This window comes from Sipha flava, unplaced genomic scaffold (assembly GCF_003268045.1).
Source record: "Sipha flava isolate LNK unplaced genomic scaffold, YSA_version1 166_pilon_pilon, whole genome shotgun sequence".
Taxonomy (NCBI): Eukaryota; Metazoa; Arthropoda; class Insecta; order Hemiptera; family Aphididae; genus Sipha; species Sipha flava.
Genome location: NW_020271849.1, coordinates 80,688 through 96,453, shown reverse-complemented (window position 1 = coordinate 96,453; position 15,766 = coordinate 80,688). Strand labels below are relative to the sequence as shown.

The following is a 15,766-nucleotide window of genomic DNA, read 5'->3' as shown; positions in this document are numbered from 1 at the left end:
AGATACTTTTTCATTTGCTCAAAATATCGTGGGACAGCCAAAATGTCTCATCTGTGACGTAGGCTCATTTCGTAGAAATTATTATAGCTCTTTTTTACGAAAAGCTTGCCGACGCGGAAGATTAAACGATCCGAACACGGGCCGTGTCGTTACGATCGCGTTGGAACCGCAGTCACTGTCGACCCGTCCGGATCGCACGTCGTTTAAATCGGCCGCGGACGGGTAATTTTTCTTTTCGCGTCGGATTCGAAAACGTGTACCAACGCGCGACGTTTGGCTCGTGCAGAAACCTTTTCAACAAACGGTCCATTGTGCACCGCAAGAGTGTATTTATGTGGGTACACCGTACGATATCCGCTCGGTTTCACAAGACTATACGTACCCGGTGGGTACAATGCCGGTATAATAGCGTGCGATGTGCGCGAGCGGTCAGTGCCGCGCGCACAATACGAACCGTTTCGACGACGGGACGAGAACAATAATGAACGCTTGACGAAAATATTACACTATCATGTAACGACGTATCGACGGTTTTATTAATACAATAATAATAACACATAATATCATATTTTACAATAATACGGGTGTAGATGATGTACATTTTTTTTTTCCCCGCAGTTCCATTAGAATACAACACGCGTTTCGTGCTGTGCGCACGTTTCGTGCGGAAACTGTGTGCAACAGGTCGCCGGAACACGTCCAGCGCAACAACACGAGCGCTCGTCGCGGTACGGTTGGAACGTGCGCACGGAATACAATTACGTACAATTAAATTCGGGTGATATTCCTAAAAAAAAACGCTAATAATCATTCGCAACAATGATCGTAATTATAATAATAATAATAATAATAATAATAATAATAGTTTAATACATTTATTACACTTATATATGTACACAATTTATGTCTAACGCAATCGAAAGCGAGTGTAATTCTTTTTTTTTTTTTTCTCCGTAGTATTGCCGCGAAACCACGCGCGAGAAATAGTACAGCAAGAAGAAGAAGAGGAGGAGGAGGAGGAGTAGAAAGATACGCGTTTCCTTAGTACGATGTAGACGTGCCCCGCAGAGGTCGCACCTGTTTCTGCTGCTGCTGCTGCTGCTGCTGCTAATGCACCCTGCCGCACATCGCATCCATTTGAGACAGTTGCCCGAAGTACGGATAACCCGACTTGGCTTCGCTGGCCGAGTGCGGGGCCAAATTGGAACCAGAGCCGTATATGGTGTTGCCTCCGGCGAAGAATCTGTGAAAAATATATCCGAAATTACACGCCTGATATCTAGAACTGTCCGCAGTCCACGTTAAAACGTGTAGAATAAATAATGCACCGCGCGACGTGTCAATGTTTCCGCGCGCGCGCGTTATTAGCGCATACGGTAAAAGGTCACCCCGTCGGCAATCGTTCGCGATCGCATTTATAAGAAACGCTGTAGCGACACCGTCGACGATTCGTTGCGGACCGTATCGCGGGTCGGAAGGATATCGATAATAGTTTCACAAGAACCGTAACAATATTCGTATTAGGTGCACTTGCGCGGACGAAAAACCGTTCGGGTGTTTGTAGAAAACGCGGTTTTTTCTTTCTCCGTCCACCGCGTAACCAAGCCTCGGATAACGACGAGCTGTGCACTGCGGTACATAATGAATGCGAACCGGAGGGCTTCTGAAGAAACGTTTTTTATTTTATATTTTTTTTTTTTTTTCGATTCTAATGAACGTACGCGGTGGTCATTATATACAGCGCGAGCATATATACATATTATATATATATGTACATTTAGTCGATTTGTAAAAGTCACCGGTTACCCGCGAGACTCCGAGCCTTATAGCTGCATGGGTGGTAATGTACGACGGGATCTAATGACAAGTGCTTTTCAACTGACCTATCGAAATGAGGAAAAATAATATTTTATTTCGTTTTTATACATTGTACCGCACGTGTGCCGTGCGATGTGCGCGCGCGTACGAGAACCAGAGGTAAGTAGGAAAAAATTTCATTATCTTGATTTATCGGCTTTAATCCATTTCACATGCTGCGGCCGCCGTAATTTCTCCGGCAAACCATCATATTAATTTCTAGCCATTACTCACACACGCAGTGGCGGTGACGGCGGCGGACGAGACGAATAATAATAACAATAAAAATAAAAACGAAACAAATTACCGGTAATCTAATTAAAAAACCGTTTTATGAAAGTTTGATAACGCAGTAACGGAGGTATAACATAATTTCCTAACACTTTTGTTCAACATTCATCAAAGGTGGGTGTCAACTAGTTAAAAAGTTAATTTTTGTAATTTAACTAGTTTAATTGGCAGTATAAATAACATAGCTCTTCACAGTTGATTTAAAAACGATCTATCAAGTTAAAAATGTTCGAAATTTCTCGTTTATACGTAAATATTAATGTAAAAATTAAATAATCATGTAAAGTAAAATACTCGCTGTTTAAAATACTGTAAATCAGATGTCATAATAGAATTTGTACGTTAGGAGCCCACCTTTGAGTATTGGGTTCATGCCTTGGATATAGAATGTTATGTATAAAGAATTTTAACAATAAAGATAAATAAATACAGTAGTGAGTAACCCCTTGATTGAACAATATCATAGTATTTTTTCAAACACTTCGGTGCCACAGTTGTATACTATGATAAAAAATTCAATAAAATTGTTTATTATAATTTAAGAAATTAGATCTTTCAAAAGAACGAAGTCACTTTTTATATGAACTACATTTTAATTAAAAAAATAGATTAAATAGAGGTAAGCTAATATTTTTTTCCTTATTAACTTTTAACTTATCGATCCTGTGTCCTCTTAACTTAACTTAAGTCAAGTTAATTATTTTCATTAACTTGTCCATCTTTGACTATAATATAGTTATATATTATATACTAATGCAAGAAAATAGTTCCATCATCTAATCATTGGTCGAAATTGATCCAAAAATAATTGTGAGTCAAGTGAATAATGTTGAGTCTACATAGTTAATCTGGTTAATCCTTTAATATTCTATAAAAAATAATAATTTTTAAGTTTATGTACTTTTGTTACATGCAATTTGTCGATGATTTCTAAAACACTTTTCGCGTCATAATTTAAAAGTACGAGCTAACGTTGAAATCAAACAGAAAAAAAAAAAAATAAAGGAATACTCGTAAAAATAATAAACAGATAATAAAACCAGTGAGAGTTTCGTCATCTCTAAGCTTCCCCCACACTTAAGGTTCTTCGGTATAAGGCGTAGTGTGATATATACATCTGTACCAGCTGATGCATACGTCGGACGGATTACTTAAAAAAGCCTACTAACGAGTCGGCATTTACTTAAAAATTATACTGTACGATATGTAGTATTAAGTAAATACTCACGAGTAATTATCCGGGTTCCAGGTGGCAGCGGTGGTGACGTCTTTGTGGGCCTTGTTCCATCCCAGCGAATGATGGTCGTTGACAGCGGCTGCGGCGGCGGATTCTTGCGGCGAATATGAAGCAGCAACGTTGGTCTGGTGGTGCGAGTGGTGATGGTGGTACATGGCGTCGACAGACGTTCCGCCACTAATGCCACTGCCACCGGCTCCATAATTGCAAGTCGTCGTGGGGTAGTACCCTCCGGTGGCATGCCACGTGCCGTGGGAAGTTCCTAGAAGGGAGAAAAGGGGAAACAAATGTAATAAAATATACGAATGAAAATCAAAAGTGTGAAAAATATGCAAAACGGGGAGGGATTTACGGTCAACGGGAACGGTCGGACATAGACTTCCGGCGGGGTGACGGGTAAAATAGGCATCTGGAGCGACCCTCGAGACCCTTGCGCCCTGTGCGACACTCCTTTATTTCCATACGATCCACGTAGATCAATATCATTGCAATCACTCCGCGGTACACGACGCATTATACCATCGTAACCACGAGTGTTTGCGATTGATAATGATCACGCGCGCGATAGATAAACAATATTTCCATCGTAATACTCGCACAGTGTGTACTACACAATACACTAAACGTCGTCGAGATGGAAAACGTTCCGTTCCGTTGTGTGGAATCACGAGGGAAAAAAAAATCGCGCGCACGAATATTATTGCCCGAGTACGTGCCCGGACGGTTTGTATAATTTCCGGCCCCGTTCGCGTTCTGTACGAGAACATGCACATAGTACTGTACAGTATTTCTCTCTCGTACGCGCACTCCTCTCCGTCGCCGTCTTGTTCGCCCGTACACGGTTATTACACTGCGACGCCGCGCGGCGGTACACGTCTCGAAATTACGGTCAAACTTCAAAGAGTATCCATTAAAACATTACCGGTGTGTGTATTAATCGTCGCGTACCGTATAATTTCCGTGATAGCCGCTCGCGTATATTATACACATATGTGAATACGTGTGCTCGGTGTCTACAGTATTATATGTACATACATATATTTGTGTACAAGTGCGCGTGTGTGCACATGGGCGTTCATTAGGTCGTCGAGGGGAGGGGGGTGGGAAAAGGGTTACATGTTTTCTTGTACCTGCGCCGTTGTATTTATTGTGTTAAATTAATTTCCGTTCAGAAATAAGTAATATTATGGTTTGAAAACGTTATAAGAATCGATTAAAAAAAGAAAAAAAAACAATCGCTATAGGATAATATTAAGAAACATTATCATCACGATTGAAATGTTTTGATAGTATTATACTGAACGCCATCTCCCGATTTTATACCACTGATCCGTTTGGCAACGTCAAGCTTTAAATTGTTCGCGACCCAAAATCAGATCACACAAAATGTCGCACACCATGGGCGGTGAGAATTTCCATCTGACGGAGGTCACAGAAAAAGTACAACATAACTGGACGCTCCGAATTGATATTTAAAATTTGACTTTTTGTCTCACTCCTCCCTTGTAGTATTCCAACACACTTCAATACAACCAGGCCCGGCACAAATGTTTAATCACACCTAGGCAAAATTAAGTTTTGCCACCCCTTATTTGTGACAATTAAATCAAATATATATTTTTTTTTTTTTACATAAGCAATACTAAAATATACTTAATTCCGAATTGATTATATTTATTTATGTAAAGTTAACAATTGATTTGTAGTTAAGTGTACCATTTAAATAAAATAAAACAAATCATAGTCTTATTTTTTAACACATATAATTTGAAATAAGTAAGTACTATAGTAGTAGTTGGAGTAGTAGTAGTAAGTCCTATAGAAATCTTAATATTTTTTTTTTTTAATTATTTACAATATAAAAATTGTAAATACTCCCCTAGGCGTGGGCCTATGTCGCCTACCGCTTGAGCCGGGTCTGGGTGCAACGAGCCACAGGGTTGGGGTGGTTTTTTTTTTGACGAGAAAACGGATCGCGTAGGCTTACCTTGGGGCGAGTTGAAGTTGGACGCGGCCGCTGCGGTATGGTGCTCGTGGCCACCGTATTGGCCATGGTTTCCGTGCTGGCCACTCTGAGCCGGCTGAAAGGAGCCGGCCGACAGACTGACGACGGCGGCCGGGTTGAAAGCCGCGGCCGCTGCGTTCATGTGCTGGTGCGTGCCCATCTGCTTCCGGAGGCGTGCCCGACGGTTGCTGAACCACACTTGCACGCGAGCTTCCGTCAGTTTCGTCCTGGAATGAGATCAACGCAACACACGGTTATTCGATGTCTTTGACGTATACGAGTAACGACTACAATACGACGCATCATAGAAGTTTAAAAAAGCCGATTGTTTCCAAAGAAACTTTCGAAAAGCGTGACACGTATCGAAATAAGATCACAAAAGCCTCTACGTTATTCGTGTTAAATTCGCTATTTTTTTTTTGGTGAGCGTTCCCCTCCGAACTAGGAAGCAAAAAACCCACACACCTTTCATCGCGGAAAATTTCACTATAACAATATGTTATTAAATCGACCCCGAGAAGCATTCGATTTATTATACTATACCAGTACCACACATTTTCGTATCAATGCTTAACTATAAATATGTGGTGTCGAATGTACCGCGTGCGAAAAACCGATCAAACGTTTCTATACGTCTCGATCGGAATTAAAACGCTGCGGGAACCAGCTCCTAATCATAGACCGACTTTCTTTCGAACAACGATGTACTAATAGATAATTATACGTTTTTAATCCCAACTCAAACTCCACGTAATGCACCGCGGATATGATGTACACCACGAAGCGTGTTTCTTTCACGACCGAACCGCATCACCGTCGCGCGCGTATCGGCGAATCGTTAGGTTTTATTGCGCGTTCGATTGAATGGATATTGAATTCGAAACTCATTATATCGAGAACGCCGTTATCGATGATAATTTTAAATACCTGTCGCGAAACCGTCTTATTGCGATGTAATTTGCTACAACTCAGTAGTAGCAACGTATATGATAATGATATCGATTTGCAGAACCACGATCAATGATTAACGGTGATTAATTCACGTTTTACGGCGACGTGTTTAATAGACATTTATAAAAAAAATTAAACATTAATAATTATATCACATACCCGTCCAATATTTTGTATTGCATTACGTTGCAATCTTCAAAGCGTTGGACATTTAAAATAGTCGTGCATGCGAATTTACATATATACGTACGTGTACCTTACGTACGAACCACGACACACGGTGTACGCGTGTGATAGAAAGGACATATACTTGTAACTTGTAATTTGTAACGTATCTTTTGAAGATTTAGACGGCCGTTCACATCACTCGGGTAGTCGGTAGAGGGGCAAAGACGATGGAAACGTATTGTAAGTGCACGTAAAAGTCAATAACCGTATACGTAGCTGACCTATTCGTCCCGCGTGTGCACGTGTACAATTTATTATAATGAGTTGGACGGACCGTAGGAAATCGGTAACACAAGAGAAGAGAAAAATATCATGAAAACAAGCTACTACGAGAGGTACACGTTTCTGCGGAATTGTTTAATTTTCACGAAAACCCTGGAAAGACCTCGCACTCACGCCCGTGACCCTTGTGACTTTTCCCTCGAACGTCCTCACCGCGCGTACTCGACCGGCCATGGGATAGAAGCTAGTTCGCTTTCACCTCGCGTCGATAGGCGGCTCACTCGAGTTACGTGCCACCACCGCGTTCGGTACATTTAAAGTTCGTTTGCAAAATATTAATAAATATTAATAACTAACGTTTATTGATATTTTAGTTATCGATCATAACGTCATGTACCTACTTACATCGAGTGCGTAGCAATGCATTTCATAGTAAATATTAATAAGACTACGCGTGCGCGTTCACTTACTTATATAATATAATTACAATAATGTGCTTACTTTTGAGCCAACTCTTCTCGGGTGTACACGTCTGGGTACTGGGACTTGTGGAATGCTCGCTCCAAGTCCTCCAGCTGTTCGCCCGTAAACGTGGTTCTGCTCCGACGCTGTTTGCGTTTCAGGTGGAATCCCGGTTCCGATTCCGTGTCCGAATCGTCGGCGCTGCTCGGACCTTTGGACGGAAAAACAGAACGTGGAATAAATTAAAACGCAATAAAAATGCGTGAAGAACAAACTGAACGTGTTCGTTCTGCGGCTAAACAACGGACAGGAGCAAAGCGATAGACGCGGTGCCATGATCATGGGCTTTGGGATAACGCGCGCATCGTGTTTAACGGTAACCGATTTTGTTATAGTACACGTAAAACATCGCGGTTACCGATCTCCGGAGACTGTATAGCTGCGATCACTGACAGGACACGATATATAGGTATTATACACCGGAACACGGTTTACAAATTATACACGAAATATCGCCATCAATCCTAAAACGACCACATAATATGATCCCGCCGTACTCTCTCTATACACTACCGCTATATGTAGCGTGCGATAGGTTTACTCTTACGGTTATACACACACACACAAACACACGTATATGTTTTCGTGTGTTTACACGCGCGTATAATATACGACTTGGACTCGCGGACGGGTACAGACGTTTGTTGTGTGTGTTTGTGTGTATCCTGCAGTGTAATAGTATGCAAATGCGCGTTGATTGATTTCACGTCTCGTTATTTGTCAGCGTTAACAAATACTGCGCTTTCAATCACGCGCGCGCGGCCGTCGCCAGCAGTGCATATCGTAACAACAATAATAATAATCGTGATTATCGTTACCGATGTACGCATTTCAAACGGTCGCTAGCGCGCGCGATCTCCCGATGGAAATCGTTTAACATCGTCTGAACGCGCTTCGGGCGCGAAACGGTCCCAATACGTTCGTGTACGCGTTCAGTGCGGTACACTCTTGGTAAATATAACAAATAAAAAAATAACGTTTAAAGTAAAAATAACGTATCCTACGCCCGTTCCCGAGCGATTGCGCCCGACGCCGCGCGAGAGTCCGGTTCCGCGTGTTTCCCGTCCGTCCGCAGCTCTTATCTACAGAAACGATTTACGTAATAACCGATGTCGGATATGCGCGCAAACGCATGCACGTACCCGACGTTAAAATATTATGAGCACTAGTAAAAGAAAAAGGGAAAAACACTCGACCACCGGATCTGTTATTAGAGACGATACCGCCTAGTGTTGGGCGGCCCGAAACCTATCGTTTACGTACAATGCGCGTTTATCCTACGCATGTCTACGAGACAGTACGCCGATCAGCTCGGATACTAAATGCGTGCGTGCAAACCGTGCACGCGTGTTTTAAACTATTATAATTTGCAAGGGCCAGGATTTTCATGTTCTAAAAAGATTTTTAGAAAAATTTCCTAAAAAACGGTATGCTAATGACACGGACACTTAAAAAAAAAACTATCGCAAAATGATTCGTTGATTTTTAAATCAATAATATTACGATTTATGAGTATACGTATTTTGACTTAAGTATGACTATCGAAACTGGTTTTAAATAAAAAAAAAATTACTTGAAAAGTCAGAAAACATTACATAAAACGAAAAACAAAGAAATTCAAAAAAAATGTAAAATAGAAATCAGTCATGTTGATTCGTCGGTTGTTGAAACACATTTTAAACTAGATAAGTACCGCCTATGACGTTCCGAAAAAAAATAATATGCAAAAGTCATCAACATCCGGGCCTTAATTATAACGTATTGTTATCGGACGATATAGGACGTCGTGTGACGTGGACTATAGAAGTATACGAGTACCATCTCCTAAACGCGAGAAATTTAAGCGTTTCTGTTGTTTTATTTTTATTTTAATTTACATTTTCAAATCGCGAATCGATTGCGACTTGCGCGTGCGGCACCGCTCCAAAAACAGTTAGTCACAATAATATACCGAAGCGACGTGGGCAACTCCGACGGGTCAAAACAGCGAGCGGAGAAAACAATATTGTACTTTTATTCCGAGAACTCGTACACGTCGTCGCCCACGCGCGGCCGAGATAAGGTCGTCGATATGTGTGTGCGATTAGTTAATTATAAATATTCATAACGCACAAGCGAGCAAATTATTTATTGATACGGATCTACGTGTACGGATAATTTAAATAACTATATCGCGCGCGACAACGACCGGTGACGGTATTAAAAGCAAACCTCGGCACGACAATATCATCGGCTTGCGATATTCTAATGTTATGACGTCGTCTGGTGATTGTACGTCGAATTTAAAGTCTTGACGAGTTGTTAGCAAACCCAATACCAAAGCGATTTTTTCCCAACGTAAATACATTATTTATGAATTAATTCATCCGAATAAATTTCTGTTAATAAGTAACCATGAGCCTCGATTTATAATATGTATCCATCGTTCATAGTACTTTAAACCACAATGATGATCGAAACATAGTTATACTTCTGTAGCACTTGAATGGTATCACTTTTTCCATAGTATCACAAATGATTATGTTATTTTATAATCAAGTTTTTTATTATTACAGCGGACAAACATTATCACTTAAGACGAAATAAATAAATATATAAGTACATAAATCTCTAACAAAGGTATACACTTATAACTACCACGTTTAATTGTAATAGTTGAACGGACTAATAACGTATTACTGACTGGCAGCAGACTGTTAATGAAATAAGAAAAAATCGTTAATTTACATTTATATTTACCTCTGCGAACTAAATATTGTAGAAATCCGGTATAGTTTTCGCAATTCACGAGATCGGACCCAAAGGAAAATATAATTGATTATATTATGATTTAAATGTTAATGAAAATGATATAGTGATAATCGTGCTAACCTACTCGAACTTGTAGAATATCCTACCTACTACCGCGTGCTGCAATACCGACAGCAGAGTACCATATAACATTACGACCTAATCGACTTGACAAAATCACATAACCACTTTATATACGTATTAATATTGTGTCGTCCGAACATTTAATTCATTACGCATAATATTATATCGCTACAATAAAAAGACGATTCAGTAAGTTTTTAATTTAATTTATACTTTAAATCGCGTTCAAAACGTTTCCGTTATATAAATGTTATTAATTTATTCAATCTGCTGCAATTACGATCGTCTTAAGATCGGTTTAAGATGATTGTTCAGCATATATACATATAGCTCAGTGATATCACTAATAAATCGATCTCGACTGTTTTATAACTACAGTGATATGATTACCATCAGCATCGTAAATTATAATCGATGTAAATTCAGGCGGCAATAGTGATTTGTTGACACGTTTTGTAGAAAGAAAAATTCTATTTTTTTTTTCAGAACAGTTTCAAAGTCATGGGTCTAATATAAAATGATTATAATCTAAAGTATAACGCGGATCAAGTTCGATAACAATTTTTTACGATACGCAAAATAAATTGAAATTAGAAATCGTGATTCAATAATAAGATCGTTGTACGAATATAAAAAAAAAGTAATATCCTATTTACGGTATATTTGTGCGTTTGTATAGAAGTGCGTATTTATTTATTTACGACTATAATAGGAGTGCATAAGATGATATTCGCATAATCTTACGGATTTTCTTTTCCCTTATGTAAATAACGAAAAGATTTTTCAGTATAAAACACTGAAGCGTAGGACACGCCGTTTGTTCGTAGTGCGGTAAAAGTAAAATATTTTTTTTTATATCGCTCGGACCTTATGTCCCAGAGAAAATAAATAACAGTATTGTATCGCGTGCGCATTTGAATTACAAACAAAAAAAACACGTACTATGCAGCGGCGCAATCCATTTGGCACTGTGCGTATATATTATTTCTATTTAATACAAACGTATTTGGCGGTGGCGGTGGTGGGTAGCGATTAAACTGGGCTAATAACTCGTGTGCTGGCGAGTTGACATTAAATCCGATGGGAGAGGAAAAAAAGAATTAGGAAGAAAAAAATAAGGTGTGCGGGCCAGCAGCTTTGAAGAAGAAAAATCCATTTTTAAATTACGGCGAATTAAACGGGTTTTACGTGTCGGCAAGCCTTTTACATTAGGGACACCCCGTGGAGACGGGTTCTTCTGAAGCTGCCGATGTCCGTATAAAAAACAAAAATTACGAACGTCACGTTTACCGAAAAACTTGAGTCGTTCGATTCTCATTACATAATTATACAACTGCAGTCGGTGTATTATTATTATTATTATTGTTATTAGACGAATTCGATGTATAACATAATAATATATTAACACCGTATTTGAGAAAAAACTCAAATACACACCGAACATACGAAAACATCTGAATAATATAATTACATACGTATAAATATACATGCACATTTATATACATATGCACACATATAAATATATATATGTACATAAATTCGTATATAGTAGCGGAGGCGGCCGGTGTCTTGTATGGTCGTAAACGGTCGTGTTCGACCACCCCATGATCGTCGAGGTGATAAATTGTCCGGTTGTGGATTTTTTTTTCTTTCTTTTTTTTGTAGAAAAAGTGTTAACCAAAACCCCTGTGGTAGCAAACCCTTGGTGGTCGCCGCCGCGCGGTTCTCACACACTTCACACGGACACGCCTTTCTATTCATATATTACGTCTTTCTACATAATATGCACCAATATATATGTATATATATAATAAACGCTATACATACTACCGTTCCTTCGTCCCCTTTTTTCTCTCCTTTTTTTTTTTTTTTGTGGTCGACCATCGACAATGCTTTATCCTTTCGGCTAACGGTACTCTCATCGGTAGCCACCAAGTAGCCTAAGTATAATCGTATATAACACGTACAAGGCAAGTTAAGAGTTAAGATATAACATAATCGGCGGGGGTGGACATTACGGGAGTTTTTTCCCGTTAAGACCCGTTATTTACATTCGTCATATTCACAGGTACTCGGCGCGTTTGTTTTGTATTCACAGGGTTATAATACTCGTATATATATTTCGTACAAAAAATGTACGCGCATAGAATATTACATAATATATTGTTTGGAACTTACCCAAGATCCCGTCAATAGAATGGTTTTTCAGCTCGTCCCTTCTACCGCCGCGCAATAATCGACTGATGGAACTGATGGATGGAGCTGAGTTTTTATCGCAAATACCATCCTGCTGGGATAATCACAAAAATATACATTTTTAGTACGCCTAAAAACTAGTAATTTTATTAACTACAATGTATTTGGCGTATTATAATAAGTTTCAAATAAAACATTATGAAACTATAAAGTGTAATTTCTGAAGATTTAATAAACTCTTTATATATATATATATATATATTGGTTAGTAAAAATGAATCTTAAAAACATAAATAGTTTATGTTCAATGTACCGAAAATACTTTACACATACTATTTGGTTACCTTTTTAGAGGCCTTGCAATCTACTTATAAGAAGAGTTATTAAAGATATTAATAACAGTATGCATTTTTTAAGTACAATTTACAATGCCGAGTGAAAGCTAGTTAAAGTTGATCCTATTATATTCAAGTTATGAATAGACTTTAATGGGTTTACGAAAGAATTCATATAATAGTCGGGCTATTGTGTCATTTATGTATAAGAATGTTCTATTTAACAATTTTCAAGTCATTTAAAATAAATATTTCATCTATAAAAAGGTAGTTGAAATATTGGACTATCGCTTATCATTAAATTTTACTTTGCATACTTGCTATTTTTTTATCATTTAAATACTTAAACGCCGTAATAATTAAATATATATTATTGATGTAATGACATGATTGCTGGACATTCAACCATATTACATGTAATATGTAATGACACAGATGTATACAAGTTCGGTACACGTTTAATAATTGTCGTTATGACCAAGGCACCAAGTATTTGTAAATTAACGGATTGATATCAAACGAACTTTAAAGTTTGTATTATTTTAATTTAAATTTGAACATTACTTTTATAATAATTTGAATTCCATACAGATAATATTATATTATGTATTAATAAAATAACGTGCAAATAGATTATAAACAGTCTAATTTGTTGACGGAGACTTCAACGACTAACATAACTATCTGTAGAGTAATATTGAAAATAGTTATGGGTATAGAGATCGCAAGTTTCGCGTATAATTCAAAAAATTCGAGGAATAACACGATGGATAATACTTTAAATGCAATGCGGGGTCGTTTTGGAAATCAAAGAACGATGTTTTTGTCGATATTTCGAACACATATATTACACGTACGAGCATATTATAGTAAATATTAATGTAAACGCACCTTGACCAGCTTGTCGCGGATTTCCCAGCTGAACATGGCCGGGTTGGCCTTTTTGTATTCTTCGATGCGTCTCTCCACGTCCGGCGTGGCCACTCTGGGCTTGCTACCACCAATCACGCCTGGCCGGATGCTTCCGGTCTCCTGGTACCGGTTGAGGATCTTGGACACGCAGCCGTGAGACACCCGGAGCTGACGGGATATGACGCAAGGGCGCACCCCGGCCGCGGCCATTTCCACGATCTTCAGACGGATGTGGTTGGGCAACGGGCGTCCGTTGATGAACACGCCGCCGAGCTGGTTCATGCGGCCCTGGCCTAAGGCACACGCAAAAAAGACGAGGAACGGGTCAGTGTTATTATAATTATTGTTGTTAGTGTTTATTGCATACAATGCGAACGCGAGGAAGTCGTTGCAGCGGTGTGCACTCGGACTGTGTACGGGGACGGTACGCACGTCGAATCGGCGCGCGCGCGTAAATATCCACACGAAAATCCAAGCAGGGGACGTGATTAAAAAACAAAAAAAAAAAAAAAAATGTATAAATACCTTGGAACGGGTATCCGGTGAAGTAAGGAGTCATGTTCAACGTGGAGACTGCCATGGCGTAAGGTGTTTTCGGACGTTTGTCTCTCGGCGCGCGTGTGCCTGTGCACGATAGCCGCCCAAGCGATTAACAATGCGGCGGAGGAAAAGAGAAGAAACGCGCGATTTAAAAATCGAAAAAAAGGTCGAAGAAAAATAAAAAAAAAAAAAACTACTGAACACAACTGAGCGCTGCGCGTTTTTATTTCCTGCTCGTCTGAACTGGACAGCACTGCACGAACGCGACGTCGACACGTAACTGCACTGGTTTGGAACACGCGTGGTGACCGCAAAACGTACACTACCGTCACCGGACGACGGCGATCGGATCGCGGTATCGCTCTCCCACACCCTCCTCTCGTCGCCCCGCGCGGAGACGGCCGGCCGAGCGCGCACCGACCCCGCCCGCCGTCCGACGGACGCGGAAACCGGTCGTACCGTGCGTTCCCGTTGGTCCGCCCCGTCGGCACTGGGCGTGTCCGTGTGATATTCCTAAATTCGTTTCCTTCGCTTTTTTTCGTATCCTTTTCACGCACGCGCGCATGTTTACGCGTGCAGACGAATGCAACGTCGTTGTCGCCCCGTCCCCTAGTATCGGCCGTCGTTATCCGCGCACATTTCATTGTTCGTTATTGTAACGCGATCGGGGTGGTTCGCATGATTTTGGCGATTTCCGGTTTTGGCCGTCGCCCGTTTTTTTTCGAATTTTTATTCGATTATGCGCCTTTTTCGGATAATTGATAAGCTTAAATGTACCGCCTAATTTTGACTGCGTTACATCGAGAATCCCCTAAGAAAAAAAAAAAAAAAAATGATGTTCCCGTTTGAAAAGCAAAAGTTGACGGTGCACAGGATAGTATTTAAGAAGTACAGAAAGACTATATATAATGGAAAATACGTTTTCCATAAATCGAAATTAAAAGAAAAAAAACGATTGTTATCTATACAAATATATTGTAAATTGGACTTTTGTCCGTATTAATAATAAATAAATAAATAAAACATAACTCAAGAACAAGAAACTTTCTCAAAGCAGAATACGCGCGTGCTCAAAAAATCTCCACGTGTTCGTAATACACTATAGTATACAGTGGATTGTTTCACGTATATTTAATGCGCGTTAAAATAAATAACTGTATCCTATCTTTAGTGACACTCGACGACAAAAACGCACGTATTTGAAACTTACAATAGTGCGTGCGTTGTTCAGTACATGTACGCTGATTGGGTGTTTTTGGGAAATCGTTTTGTTTTATAGCGGTTATTATGAATTTGATCATTTTATCGCGACCTGTTGATGTTAATTGTTGTTAAATTATAACTCATTACTATCAATCAACACTAATAGCTATTTACATGTATTAGAATAGGTGATAAAATAAAAATATCTAATTAAATTATAAATTATAAATGACTTGCACGATTTATATAGCCATCGACATGTTTTCTAAATATTACGTGTACTTTTATGATGTGCCGATATGAATACTTATTCATTTTCTACGTAATAACGTTTTACTTTTAATCGTAAAAAACAGTAACGATATTGATAAAAATCAAATCGAATTAACAAAA

The 15,766-nt window shown here is 39.3% G+C and overlaps 1 protein-coding gene across 2 annotated transcripts; it reads right to left on the bottom strand.

Moving 5' to 3' along the window:
* Nucleotides 1-935: 935 nt before the first annotated feature.
* Nucleotides 936-14,522, bottom strand: LOC112679682 (protein gooseberry-like). 2 transcript variants are annotated; one of them, XM_025549574.1, is made up of 7 exons: nt 14,156-14,522; nt 13,610-13,923; nt 12,366-12,477; nt 7,293-7,464; nt 5,373-5,617; nt 3,377-3,647; nt 936-1,243 (listed from the first exon to the last, which is right to left on the bottom strand). In XM_025549574.1, the coding sequence occupies exons 1-7, from the start codon at nt 14,208-14,210 to the stop codon at nt 1,108-1,110; spliced, it is 1,305 nt and encodes a 434-aa protein (XP_025405359.1). In that variant the 5' UTR covers nt 14,211-14,522; the 3' UTR covers nt 936-1,107. The 2 variants fall into 2 exon arrangements, with proteins under 2 accessions (XP_025405359.1, XP_025405360.1); XM_025549575.1 differs by having other exon boundaries at nt 12,366-12,474.
* Nucleotides 14,523-15,766: the final 1,244 nt, after the last annotated feature.